Source organism: Myodes glareolus, chromosome 20, assembly GCF_982192425.1.
Source record: "Myodes glareolus chromosome 20, mMyoGla1.1, whole genome shotgun sequence".
In the NCBI taxonomy this organism is placed as follows: Eukaryota; Metazoa; Chordata; class Mammalia; order Rodentia; family Cricetidae; genus Myodes; species Myodes glareolus.
Genome location: NC_142045.1, coordinates 54,573,276 through 54,586,738, shown reverse-complemented (window position 1 = coordinate 54,586,738; position 13,463 = coordinate 54,573,276). Strand labels below are relative to the sequence as shown.

Here is a 13,463-nt window from a genome sequence, read left to right as displayed (position 1 = left end):
CTAGAGCTAGACACCCCTCCCCCATCGTAGAAGCAGATAGGTATGTAGACAGAGGCAGGGGCTCATAACTGGAAATTAGCTCTCTGGAGCTAATTTAGAAACTAAGAAGTCCCAAACCTGTTTCAGTTGGGAATCTGAAGACCTAAGAAGGTCAATTGTGTGATTTCATTCAAGTTCAAAAGCCTGGGGACCCAGAGAATTGATGGTGAGGTTCCAGGAAGAAACCCAGCAAACTACAAACCATGGAAGAAGTGACAGTTCAAAACCTGAGTTTGGAGGCAGAAAGACACCTATCTCTCCTGAGGACAGAGGGAGGCCTCAGCCTTTGTGTTCAACTCAGACCTTCAGTTATTAGCTAGAGCACTCTGCTTTACCCAGGCTGCTAATTCAAATATTACTCTCATCAGAAAAAGTCTTACAGAAACACTTAGAATAATGTTTGACCAAATGTTTGAACATGATATGGCCCAGTCAAATTAACATATAAAATGAAACATCATGCTATCAAACTGTGCTTCCATTTTAAGAGCAGAAGGAAGATGTCCGTAGGCATTCCGTAGCTCCAGAACATTCCATGTCAGGCACCATCCCCGGGAAAGCTGCAGGAGGATAAACTTGGAGATCCAGGGAGAAGATAAAGTGCCCAGAAATGGGCCAAGAACCCGCGACCGCTTTGCCACAGGCTTGCAGACCAAGATGGTGTAGCGTCCCAGAGGAGCGGCCTCAAGAGAAAAGGGAATGCTTTGTGTTCGTCATGGCTGTTTGGCCATGTTAAAAGTCACCTCCTAGCAGAAAGTTCACATCTGCATAGATACACAGAAGGCAAAGAAGTTAAAAAAGGAGGAAGGGCAAAAAAGAAAGATGCCATCATGGTGTGCTACATGTCTTAGCTGTGATGGAAAATGATCCGAACTCTTCGGGCAGCTTTAATCGGAGCTCTACATGATGCACTCGGGTGGGAGGTGGTAAGCGGGGCGTGTGGAAGAGCTGAGTCGGAGCTGTAGGGACGAGGATCAGTCTGATTCTTTTCATGCTGTGGATTCAGTAGACACTGTTCATACTTGGAGCTGAGACTGACTATGTGGCTTTGGGGAATATTTGCCTATAAAGCTTGTCAGTTGGGAACAGAGATGAAGAAGGAAGCTTCTGCAGGTTTAAGTTTTGTTTTTCACCAAAGAAGTTAGGACAAAGGTGTGGAGTGTGGCTTAGACACTGCTCCAAAGGTACCCTCGCGCAGACCCAGGAAAGCACTGTGCAGATTTGAAACTGTAACCTCTGGAGTTGTCCAGCCACGTGTCATGTGACTGACGACTGAAAGTGGAAACAGGAGTAAGGGGAGGATGCTGGAAAGGAACTCAGAAAATAAGCCAAGCTATTCATAATATCCTGTTCTGGGACCTTAGGATATTATCTTTTAGAGCTAGAGGGCCCTGATTTAGGACAGTCTCCACATTCTCTAGGATTTCCTCCACATTCCCAGACACTAGGGAACGGCGACTAGTGGCTAGAAGATCCAAGGGAGGATCTTTGTTTTGTAATCGTTATATATGTGTGTGTGTGTGTGTGTGTGTGTGTGTGTGTGTGTGTGTGTGTGTGTGTGTGTGTACTTCTTTAGAAAAGATAAAGATGTGAGGAAGGGAACTACAGATGAGGTTCATCAACACCCGGTGCCTGGAAACTACAGCCCCACAGCCCCGCGCTGTCTGTGTGCTTCCCAGCACCTAGTACAGGACAGCTACGCCGAAAGCAGCTAAGCAGTTTTGCCACAGGAAGAAAGGGTTGTTGAATGGACTCCGTAATATTCCCAAGCCAGACCACATGGGGGAGTACTTTTTCCATGGGAATCTGGTGACGTTCGGGCTCCTCTGGTGCGTTGGTTTGGGAATCAGAATTATTTGGTCCTTTCTTGTCATATTCTGAAATGGCAATTTTCTCCGACCTAACCTGATTGTGTGACAAAGTGTCAAACTCAGCCCACATCATTCCCACCAGCAGAAGGCAGCCTCCCATCCACACTTGAAGACTGCATGTTTCTTTACTGCAAAGTCATGCTTGTTCGCAGGGAAAAGCAGGCAATTCAAGTGCAAATTCAGAGTGTGAGAAAATTTAGAACTGCTTCTAAACATGGCTCTGAAAAAGCTGCGGAATGTAGATTTGACATTTATTAGCCCAAATATTTAGTGATCAGAGTTCATTACACAAAGACTATGTAATTGTGAATTATTAAAACTAAAAGTGAAGATCTGTAGCATTCTACTTTCATAAATAACGAAAAGATTTGTCAAAGTATATGAAGCCCTTAAAAATTAACCACTGACAGAACCCAGGGCTCCTATCTTTCATTAGCAATAAAACAATTCTTTTATTTAATCATTAGAATTCAAGTGTAAATAATAAGCAAATAATATAATAATCTTATGTTTTGATGAGTTTATTAATTGTTCAAGCATCTTACCATAACTACATTAAAGTAAGCATACAAGACGTGCAATCTAACACAAGAAGACGACATTAGGTTCTTATCCACATCTAAACTGAAATTGTCCCATCTTTAGATGAAGAAAAACCCTTTGTTATAAACTTAAAAACTTGTAGCGTTATAGCAACCAGGTACACTGCAGGAAGTTAGATTTGTGTGTAAAAAAAGTCAACCTGTTCCGAAGACAGCGCCCTCAACTGTGAAGACACGTGGAAGGCATGTGACAGGCGTGCTTTTGCACTGATGCAAAAATTCATGGATGGATTGATGTCATGTCTAAACTCTTACTCTTCCATTTCAGTTAAATATGAGAGGATCAAGTTCTTGGTGATTGCCTTAAAGAATGCAGTGGAGATATATGCTTGGGCTCCTAAGCCTTATCACAAGTTCATGGCGTTTAAGGTAAGCACAAACGTTGCCTGCCTGTTTAATTCAGCTTCCGTCAGAATTCTATTTTCCACATAAGCCAGAATCAGTTTTATTACATAGAGAAAAACTTATTTTAAAAACAATTCTTGAATTCATGATTTCAAAGGACTTAAATATTCAAAATACCATACAGTTTGTCCTGTTAAGACCTGTGATTGTCCTCCCCCACAGAAGGTCTATGAAATACTGACTTCAAGAGTAATTCAGTTTGGAGCAGTTACCAGGAAAAGTACCAAACACGACATTACACAACCATCTCTGCCGTGGAGCCCCTGAAAGTCATGTACTGTCTGGAGTATGCCGGAAAACGCAGATCCGTGGCAGCCCTGTGTCCCCAGATCTTCTAAGCATCACTAACATTTCTGAATAAACCAGAACTCAGTTGATTCTTTTCCGTTCCTATTGCTTGAGGGCATCTCTGAACGGAACACTGAAGGAGTCACACAGGGAGAAGACCATTCTTCTGCATTTCTATGCTGCTTGTCCTAGCATTTGCTTGCCTTGTCTTTGCCTGCACTCATCACTGATTGGGTGGGTCCTCTTGAGGGTTAGCAAGAGTGGGATGTTAATAGGCCTTGTCCCATTGACCCCAGAATATAAAAGATGAGTGCCAGAAGAACCATCACTTTGACTCACACTGATGTGTTCAGAACCACATAGCTTAGCCAGATCCAATGTGAATTTATCCCCCATTCTCTCTCCGTCTTTCTCACTGATCCTCATTCTCCCTGCCTTCATGACTGTAACTGGCTTATGGGGTTTTATTTATTCTTTCTTGCCACTTATTGTATGTAAAGACCAAATATGCTCCGGGATTTTGTAAGTACTCTCAGAGAATGAACCACTCCACTCCCGCCTTGCACTTTTAGTTCAAATGCCCATGTGTGATTTGTTATGGATGACAGATTCTTCAACAGGAATGGGCTTTCCTCCATAGGCCCACTTTGCTGCAAGAAATTTTTATATTGTATTATGTTCATAGTACCAATGAAAGACTGACTCCCAACGCTAACGCGGTGCTACTTTGCTGCCAAAGTCTTTCTCCAGAAAAGCTTTTCACTCAAGATTCCCTTCCCATTCCGATTCTGAAGTCTCAGCCCTCAGGGTCCTGGCCACAGCCCGTGAAAGAACAAAGCACTCCCCTTGGCAGATCAAACCCAACCTAGAAGAGGAAGCACAGAGGCCAGGACTTGAATAGGAAAGACTGGCATAGACTAGATGTGGAGCCTTCCCCTAGAGCAAGGCAAAAGACGTGAATTTCCTGGGCTGTGAGAATGGCGGTAACAGACGGGAAGGGAGCAGTGTTGATGGCAGCTAAGGTTTCCTGGATCTTCCCCTTGAGCTCAATATCAGATAAAAGTACAGAATCAGGACACAGGTAGAGAGACTGGAACTCTTCACAGCTATGAACTTAGGGCCTGGACCCATTCCTCCAGAACTCTGACAAACTTGGCTCGAGCTCTCCTCTTTGGCTTTCCTTGGTGACAAGCCAAGCCATGGGTGTTGTGATGCATCTTCTACATCTCCCCTTCTTATCCCCCAGACATGACTCTCAGAATACAGCACGAAGTTTAGAGAAACTGACGGTCATAGCAGGGAAATCATAACCAGTGTACATACACTAATCTCCACCAGCTTTAACACAGTGTCGCTCCCAGACTGTTCTCGAAGGTAGCAACCATAGATGAACCTGGGGGTCATAGAGATCACTGCACACTGCACACTCTCTAGAAGACAACAACAAACAGTATCCAGTTACCAAGCTTTTAACACACGCGCCACTATCAAAATTGATAGCTGTAAACAGTTTTTACTGTGCAAGACAAGAAAGGGAAAGAAGGGAACAAAATAGACAATAATCTAACTAATAGACAAAAATCCAGCTTTTCTCCTGGAGTCAGATATGAGTAGACCTGAGCCTGAAAGAGACGTTTTCCTAGTGTTTCAATGGAAAACACTCACTTCCTCCTGACAGTGGCCAAGCGAAACCCTTAGGAATAAGACAACCTCTTTTTCATGGTGTGGATACTAACGAGGTGATTTTTAAAGTCTTTTGCAGATCTTCAACATAAACCTCTGCTTGTTGACCTCACAGTAGAAGAGGGTCAAAGGTTAAAGGTCATTTTTGGCTCACACACTGGTTTCCATGTAATTGATGTTGATTCTGGAAACTCCTATGATATCTACATACCGTCCCATGTAAGTTTCAGCAATCAGACTGTCTCCTGCACCTGCTTGACAGCTTGCATGTGGAGAGATGGGGTTGGGCCTATATTTCACTTGAAATCATGCTAATCTCTAAAGGTTGTGAATTTGGGGTATTAGTAGACAGCTTTTTTTTAAAAAAGGATTTTATTATTCTCACAAGCTAAGGTGCACAAAAATTGCATTATTTTGAGATTATCATATTGTTTCTTTGGATATCAAGGTAAAATGCCTATGTTATACAATAGTTGAATTCTCGTTTTCGGATTTTGATTTTATGGTAGAGAAAGACAATGACTAAATACTAAACTCTTGGGGGAGGGGAACCACTTTTCTGCTATTTCCAGTTTTTCCCATCAGCCTGAGGGCTTGTGTTGTGGTGTAGCAGACACACTAGCATCCACCCCCTTTCTAGTACGTCTGAACCTGGCAATGGTGGGTGTGCTAAACAGTTTCTCCAACCCTCAGCTCTCCCAGCTGTAAGGTGGGGCTCCAAGTACCCATTCTGTAGGGTTACTTTCATTATCATTAAATTGGCTCAGGACCCAACATATTCAGGTTTCTTTTATTAGCAATATGATCTTCAGGTCACTATACTGACACATGGTCTAAAACATTACCTTTAAGGGAAATGCATGGATGTACCTATGAGCGCCGGTGTGGTGTAAGCTATGTTTCATGAATCCCAAGACTTACAGACTCTCAGGACAGCCTGAGGCTGGTCTCTGGCTGGTTGGCATTTTGAGAATTTAAAGAAACCCAGTCCTTGTGCATGTGTTTTGATGCATTTACACACATGCAGTTGTCACAGTCCTTGTGCATGTGTTTTGATACATTTGCAAAAATTGCAGTTGTCACCCACTGTTGAATTTTGTAGCTTTTTACTAGCATGTCTACATCAACGCTAAGACTTGGTCACCGCTGTGATTGTCTTCAATCCCCCAAAGCCCTGTCTGTCAATCACATGTTGGAATGATATGAGACTATCAGCCAGGAGTAGAAGTACCACCTCCCTTCCGATAGAACCAGTCAATCTATGTTTGTTTTAGAAGTGTGACCAGTAGTAGGCTAATTCTATCTTTTATCCCAAAGAAATCACTAATTTGGGTCATTCTGGTATTAGAGCTCTCGGGTGACTATTCTGGGCCTTGTACTCTTGGGCTCCCTGTAGGCGCCTGACATTCTTGCCTCCTATGGAAGCAGTTGTTCTTGCGAGAACCCATGAAGCTCAGAGTCAGGAATATGTGCTCAGAGCCTGCCTCCGTCTAACACCAGATATTCGTGTAGCTTTGGCCAAGTCACCCAACCCTGAGATGCAGTTCCCTCATCTGCAACAAAGTTTTCTGATGGTGCCCTCGTCTGTAGACTAGAAATGATGTCTATCAGTGGTCTGCAGATTAGCACACCAGTACTCCACGCATTCAGTGTTTCTGTTTTCAGAACCGGTAAGATGGATTCCAGATCAAGTAACTGTCTGTGTAGGCACCGGTGCATTTGACAAGAGAGGTGATTGCATAAAAGTAGATGTCAATCTCTAGAGTGAAAAGTAACATAAATTTTCATCTGCAATTCTTAAAAATAAAAGTCAGGAGGTTTTCTTGACTTTAAGTCAGGTAATTCTTGGCCTTTCTTCATCTCCCAGATCCAGGGCAACATTACTCCTCATGCCATTGTCATCTTGCCCAAAACGGATGGAATGGAAATGCTTGTCTGCTATGAGGATGAGGGGGTGTATGTGAACACCTACGGCCGGATCACGAAGGATGTGGTGCTCCAGTGGGGAGAAATGCCCACGTCTGTGGGTAGGTTGACCCTTCCTTATCTCCTTCAGCAGTTCCACCCCCCCAATGAAATGAAAGTCAAGAAATGGGAAACAACCATTTGAGTCCACACCAAAAAGAAAAAAAAAATCTGTGACTAACACTGTAAGACTTGCTTTGTCTGTTTGACCTCAAGTCCTTTGTCCTTTGTTTGTGCTTAAGATGTGAACAGATGCTGTGAGTGTTGCCCATCTAATGTTTTTAATGCAGTTTTGGAAATTCCTTTTGACAGCCTACATTCATTCCAATCAGATAATGGGCTGGGGCGAGAAAGCTATTGAGATCCGGTCAGTGGAAACAGGACATTTGGATGGAGTATTTATGCATAAGCGAGCTCAAAGGTTAAAGTTTCTATGTGAAAGAAATGATAAGGTAAATCCGTTTCAACTTTGCTTTAGTGTTTGCATTTTAAGAGACCTCCAGGTACCTGTGAAACCTTCATTTTTCCTTGATGCTGCCGAGTCACAACTGTATTAAGTGATCAATAGGTATCTTGAGATGGTGTTACCTGGCTTGATTCATGTGAACATTCAGAATCTGTAACTCATGCATCCAAACCGACATAAAACATCTAAACTTTCCTTGTAAACTTTTAGTAACTACTGTGACCTGTGGGCCTCTGGTGGCTGACAACCATTGCAGACTCTTCTGTGCACTTAGAGCAGCTGGCCTATCATTAACCATCTCACAGTGGGTCAGCCTCGTGGTTTCACCTTCAGGCCTTTCATAGAGACACTGCTGAGACTTAGCTTTCATAGTCTCTTCACCCTTAAGAGTAAAGCATCTGACATGTAGGTGAACTTCTAAAAAACTGCCACTCATTCCCAAGAAACAAAATCACACATTCAACTCCTGCCATGTCCTGTCTCATTCCAACCATGTGTCTCCTGACATGTCACAGGGGGGCTATGTTCTAATGGTAGTGGCCATGTCTGTCCAGCATGATCAGTCACCGCACAGGAGTCTACTGAGGTGGCCGTGCTCTCCCTTGCCCTCCCAGTAGCTAGTCTACACTTGTGAACCATGCTCTAAGACTATAGTCAGCCTAACAACCATGTCCCCGAGCAGCAGATTTGAACACATGTAGGAAGGAATGTGGTGGGTTGAACTGTTTACATCTCCTTGTTCACCCCAGTTCCCCAGAGGCCAGACTGGTCTTCTTCCAACCCTGGTAATATGGGTCTGGATTCTGTGATCAAACAGACAGCAGGTGTGGGAGACACGGATAGTTACTAGGAGACTTAGCAGACTGTGTCTGGGTATGGACAGCTGCCCTGCTGTTCTTGACGACATACCCCAGCAGGTCTCGGCCAGCCCATACTCTCAGGCTAGGACCTCTAATTTAGCCCCTGAATGCACAGATAGGGACAACAAACCCTCACGATCACCCCTATTTCGAGTCCCTGACCCATAGAGTAGCTTTACTTTCCTCTGTAGCATCAGCTAAATGTCAGGCAATTCCTCTAGCTTCTTAAGGAACCATGAGGACAAAGTAGCACTAGGGACAAACACTCATTCCTCAGACCACAGACACTGACTGACTGAAGGGCTATTGCACAGCCCCAAATATTACTTTCCAGGGGCAGTGCTTCACTGACATTCAACTCAAGCGAGCAGTAATCTACATTCTGCTCACTCTCCCCAGGCCTTTGATAAAATGATTGAACTGGCTCAGACCTAATGGACTGTGGTTCCGCTTATTAATGCCATTATCTCCTTTGGCTTAGGATCTGCCAGCATCAGCATAGAGGCCAAGTGCCAACCCTGAAGCACCAGACTGGGCAGGCATTCAACACCTTAGCCTAGACAACCATAACCACTCTAATATCTTTGGCTTTAAGTTTAAAAATTGACCATCAATTTGTACAACTGTCAGCTGGTCCCAAAACGTTGCCCATAGGTTTGGGAACTAAGGGATTCTCTTTTGTCATCTCTCCATGAGGGGGAGAAAGAGCGTCCCTGGACCTTTTGAGAAATCATCATTGTTCCAGGCCAGAAGTCCAGCAATAAATAATAATCTGAGAAAACATAAGGGCTGGAGGATTTCCTTGCAATGCACTGTCTGAAATGTCACTATAAACACTGGCCAGGGAAACTTAGCTGATGTTTAACAAGGGTAGGACATGTGAGAGAAAATGGCTGTACAGTTGAAGAAGAAGGGGGAACAAAAACCCATGAAGTTGAACTAACTTGTTTTTAATTCCAAACAGGTATTTTTTGCATCCGTGCGATCTGGAGGAAGTAGCCAAGTGTTTTTCATGACCCTCAACAGAAATTCCATGATGAACTGGTAACGGAAGAGCACTTGGCACTTATCTTCATGGCGTTCTTTCTAATGTAAAAGAACATAACTCGTGTGGACGTTTGCCGGTCTAGAGGCAGACTCAGAAGGCCTGGTTGAACATCCCGCTTTCCCGTTTCCTCTCCCTCCATCCCTCCCAATAGAGTCCCTCTTTCAGTGTTGCAGCCTGGTTGAGAAGGAGAGAAAGAGGTGGCAGGAATGTCCGGGAGATCCCAAGGATGCTGCATTGTCTGTGGACACAGTTGGACCTTGTGCCCTGCGGAGTTAGGGATAGAAACAAACATTGTGTGCTTTTATGATTAAGCTGTGTTCGTGCTGGCTTTTCAGTTCTTTTGGTCTGGGATTTTTTTTTAACTTTTTTTCTTTGCCCCCTTATTTTGTAAGAATGGGGAAAGAATGCATACTGGGAAATTAGACTTTTTTTGTTTTTAATTCTGTCTGCCTGCTAGCTTTAAGTATATGGTATGTTGTAAAATTTCCAATTCCCAGTAGTGAGAGACAGCACAATAAATGTACCTTATCTCCCTGCACTGAAGGCCATAACGGCGTTGTCGGGTAATTTAAGAATTCTCTTGCCTTCACCAACCCAAGAGAATGTGTTATTGTTTTTGTTTTTGTTTTTAATTGCTACTGGCTAGTGAATTTTTGAAAGAGAAGCAAAATGGCTGGTTTTCTCCTCTCTGGGGAAATAGATTTTAAATGGCTAAACTACTAGCCCTAATCTAATAAAACCAACTGCTACTGTGGTGAGTCTGGCAGGCCATATTTTGATATGGCCCTTTCTGGATGGTGTTGAATGGGACAGAGATGCCACTGAGTTGAATGGTCTTGTGACTGTGGAGGGACTCTGGGATGCCACTGTCCCTTGATTATTATGCAACAGATCAGGGCAAAACATGGGATGACCTGGGTCACCCAGAAGGAGCGTCTGAGAAATGAGCTAATATGTCTATGTAAATACACATGCGTTCTTTCTTCGAGGCACAAAGCGTCCCTGCTAAAAGGTCCCTTCATTTGGGCTTTGTTAGGACCGAGACTGACGGAGATCTTTCCTGGAGCTGGATTACATGACAGCCATGCTCTGGAAACCCAGCTCCCTCCCAAGGGTGCCACTTTCTCAAGATAAAAACTGTGACAAAGAAGAATTACTAATAAATGTTTCTGAGCTGCCTGTGTTCACACTGGGTCAAGGGACGAGACTCTCAAGCCTGCCGCAGACACTGCAGGCACCAATAGCTCAGATTTTAGGGGACCTGAAGGCAAGGCTTTGGCCAAAATTCTGAGACCCTAGTCACGTTATGTTCCTCTAAACTTCCCAACATACTGTTAACAACATCTGTGCAGAGGTGTGTATGTGTTTAGTTCAGGCTGACTTGTGTCCTTCTAAACCCTTACTCGAATGATTTGAACCTTTATGTGACTGGCTGGGATTCTTCCCAAAGCTATCAGCATGGCCGCCTATGGTATCCAGGTGTTGCGAAATGGTATCTGTGCTGTGCTTCCTGTGTTAACCTACCTCGTTTTGTTTGGTTCGTTTCTCTGTTCATCACAGCAGTGTTATCTCCAGGAGACATATAGAGAGCGCAACTGGGCAATCTCAGCTGTATGGAATATTTTCAAAACAGTAGTTGACCAAATTGTTCTTTAAAAATTGGAGGGAGAAAAAAAAATCTCCAATGACAAAAACCTAATGAGGTTTGTTTTAAAGAATGCAATTACTGTAAATGGATCAGAAAAAAAAAACAAAAATCGTGATCCTACTGATTTTGCCTAAACAAATGAGCAGCTAATGTACTATTAATGAGAACGAAGCATATGTTAGGAGAATGGTACCTTTTTAATCTAGTGGTTTGGCCAAAGGGGATGAGAAGGGGAAATATTCTGAGTTCCGACCTATAGCTTATTCTGTACTCCCCAAGGGTGATGGTCATGTGCAGTTATCTGAAGCAGGTAACACACAGGTGTGCAAAGAGGGTGGTCTTCAGGGGTCCCCAGGATGACCCATCATGGTCCCTTAGCTCTCAGAAGCAATGAAACCCTCCCGTTCTCATTTTTACTGCTGGGGTTATGCTGCTGAACAACACTGTCTTTACAAATTCCAGGGGACAAATTCAGCAAGAGCTCTGGGTTAAATTTAGCAACTGCAAAAATTGGATGCTGATATGAACATTAAATAATGTGGATTTGGGTCTTGTCTCCAGACGTGATTGCCACCAGCTCTTTATATTGCTGCTGTGACAATTTGAACCAGAGGCTTCTTAAATTATGTTGCAAACTGATCTTCGTTTTTATGTTTTGTTTTGTTCTGTTCTTATTTCTACGTGATACATCCAAAACACACAGCTTTAAATGATTTTTTATTGTGGGACTTTGGGTACAGTTAAGAAATAAAAGGGAATCATTGTGTTTAAACATAAGGTAGTTTGTGAATGTATTTTTTAAAAATCTAGATTCATTGGAACAAAAATCATAAGAAAACATATTAATGCCGTCTTGTTTACAGTATGTACGGTGACATAACATGAGCTTTTTCTGGTGCCAACAAAGCAAAATAAAACACAGACGTTAAACATCAAGCCATGCCTTTTATATTTTTGTACAAATATTTTGCATTGAGCATAAGGCAAAATCAAATCTAAAAGAGACCTGCAAATCTCTGCCCCTTAAAACACATTTACAGAATTCCCTGAAGCTGTTATCCTCAAAAGTAAATATTCCAGTAGTTATGACAACAGGTCTCAACCCTCCATCTTGAGACCTTGGTCATGCCAAGTAGATCAGAATAGTGCCCTTGTGGTTCATCTTACAGTTCCCAAATTTGGAGGTAAATTTCCTTTTGTTTGTTTGTTTGTTTTTTTGGTGGGTGTCATCTCTTTACCTATTGTAAACTAAAATTTCTTTGTTTTGATCTTGCCTTTTAAAAGGTTTTGTTCCTAGAAATTATTCAGGTTTCTACAAAAAAGAACAGCTTTCCCCAAATTAAGTTTAGTACACCTGTCCATCCTCAACAGGCTAAATTGCTGACCATCAGCAAACCCACTGAGTGTGCTCACACCGTAACTTGGGTGTAGGATCTAGGAAGAGACCATTGCGCTTAAGTGCTGGCCAGGATATTGTAGCTTGGAGTCCTATATCCGGTGAAAGCTGGAGGTAGATGGACTGGGAGTCCTCCCCACACAGATGCCGTGCAGATGATATGTAAAATCCCACAGCACACAGACAACGGTTAGATTGACTATCATGTGACTCCTAATAGCTCTAGTCAGAGCTCAGTAGCTTTCTGGGGGAGTTTTAAACTTTAAGACCGAGACTTGTTTGTATGATTATGATTCTTATTCAGTAGGGTAAAGTCAGTTTGGGGCAAACTCTCATGAGGCCACTAAGACAGGGTCCTGTGCTTCTAACGCTACCATCGCTTCCTGGGATGCACACCTAACAGACCTTGCACCAAGTGCACATTTTTTGAAGTCATTGTAGTTTCTGGTCGTCACTACTTCTAACCGTTTTCTGTGTGCTCTTGTGATGCCCTGACGGCTGTGTCTCTGGTCCCTCCTGTGCGGTAGTTTAGAAAGCCGTGTGATACTCAGGCCGGAGCCGTCTGGGTTTTGTCCATTGACAAAGAAGGGCCAAAGTCTGACTTCACAGCCCACAGAGTTCTCCTTAAAAACTGCTCTCCCTGCTGTTTTTGTGTGTACGAGTTCATGTCACTGCATCCTCGAACCGTGCAAGCGCTCTGTGTGTGCTGTCTTGGAAAGTCCACGTGAACCGGCTCCCTTGCCTCTGTGCTGACTGCTGACGGTATACAATGTGCTGCATCATTGCTAAGAAAGAAGACGTAGGTGTTAATGAGACCTTGACCTTAGCGTGCTGCGGGACGGCATGAAAAAAGAATCTACTGTGCTCCAAACATTCCAGAGACTCTCTGGTACTTGACAGTTGTAAATTATCAACTTAGTTTGAATTCATTACCCCAAAAATTAAATCTAAATGTCCCAAGCAACTATACATCTGAGGAACTAAGAACTTGCTTTCTCTGAGACTACACAGAAGACTATAACACACAATTTAACCCCTAAAGTCTAATTTTTCTTTATTTATCTGCTGGAATTTCTCATAAATGCCATTGTATTTGGCCTTGCTCACTACAGCAGTATGAGGAACCCTGAAATGAGCTGTCTTCCCATGAGTGACACACAGTGTGGCCATAAAATGATCTCTTTTCCAGAGC

At 43.2% G+C, this 13,463-nt stretch overlaps 1 protein-coding gene across 7 annotated transcripts in view; it reads left to right on the top strand.

Moving 5' to 3' along the window:
- Tnik (TRAF2 and NCK interacting kinase) overlaps positions 1–11,811 on the top strand; it is a 401,320-nt gene extending 389,509 nt beyond the window's left edge. For all 7 annotated transcript variants that reach the window (XM_048452645.3, XM_048452644.3, XM_085682322.2 and 4 more), the window contains 5 exons: positions 2,781–2,881; positions 4,958–5,107; positions 6,756–6,915; positions 7,166–7,305; positions 9,144–11,811. In XM_048452645.3, the coding sequence (XP_048308602.1) occupies positions 2,781–2,881; positions 4,958–5,107; positions 6,756–6,915; positions 7,166–7,305; positions 9,144–9,227 (635 nt within the window). In that variant the 3' untranslated portion in view covers positions 9,228–11,811. The remainder of the gene's footprint in view (positions 1–2,780; positions 2,882–4,957; positions 5,108–6,755; positions 6,916–7,165; positions 7,306–9,143) is intronic.
- The last annotated feature ends 1,652 nt before the right edge of the window (positions 11,812–13,463 follow it).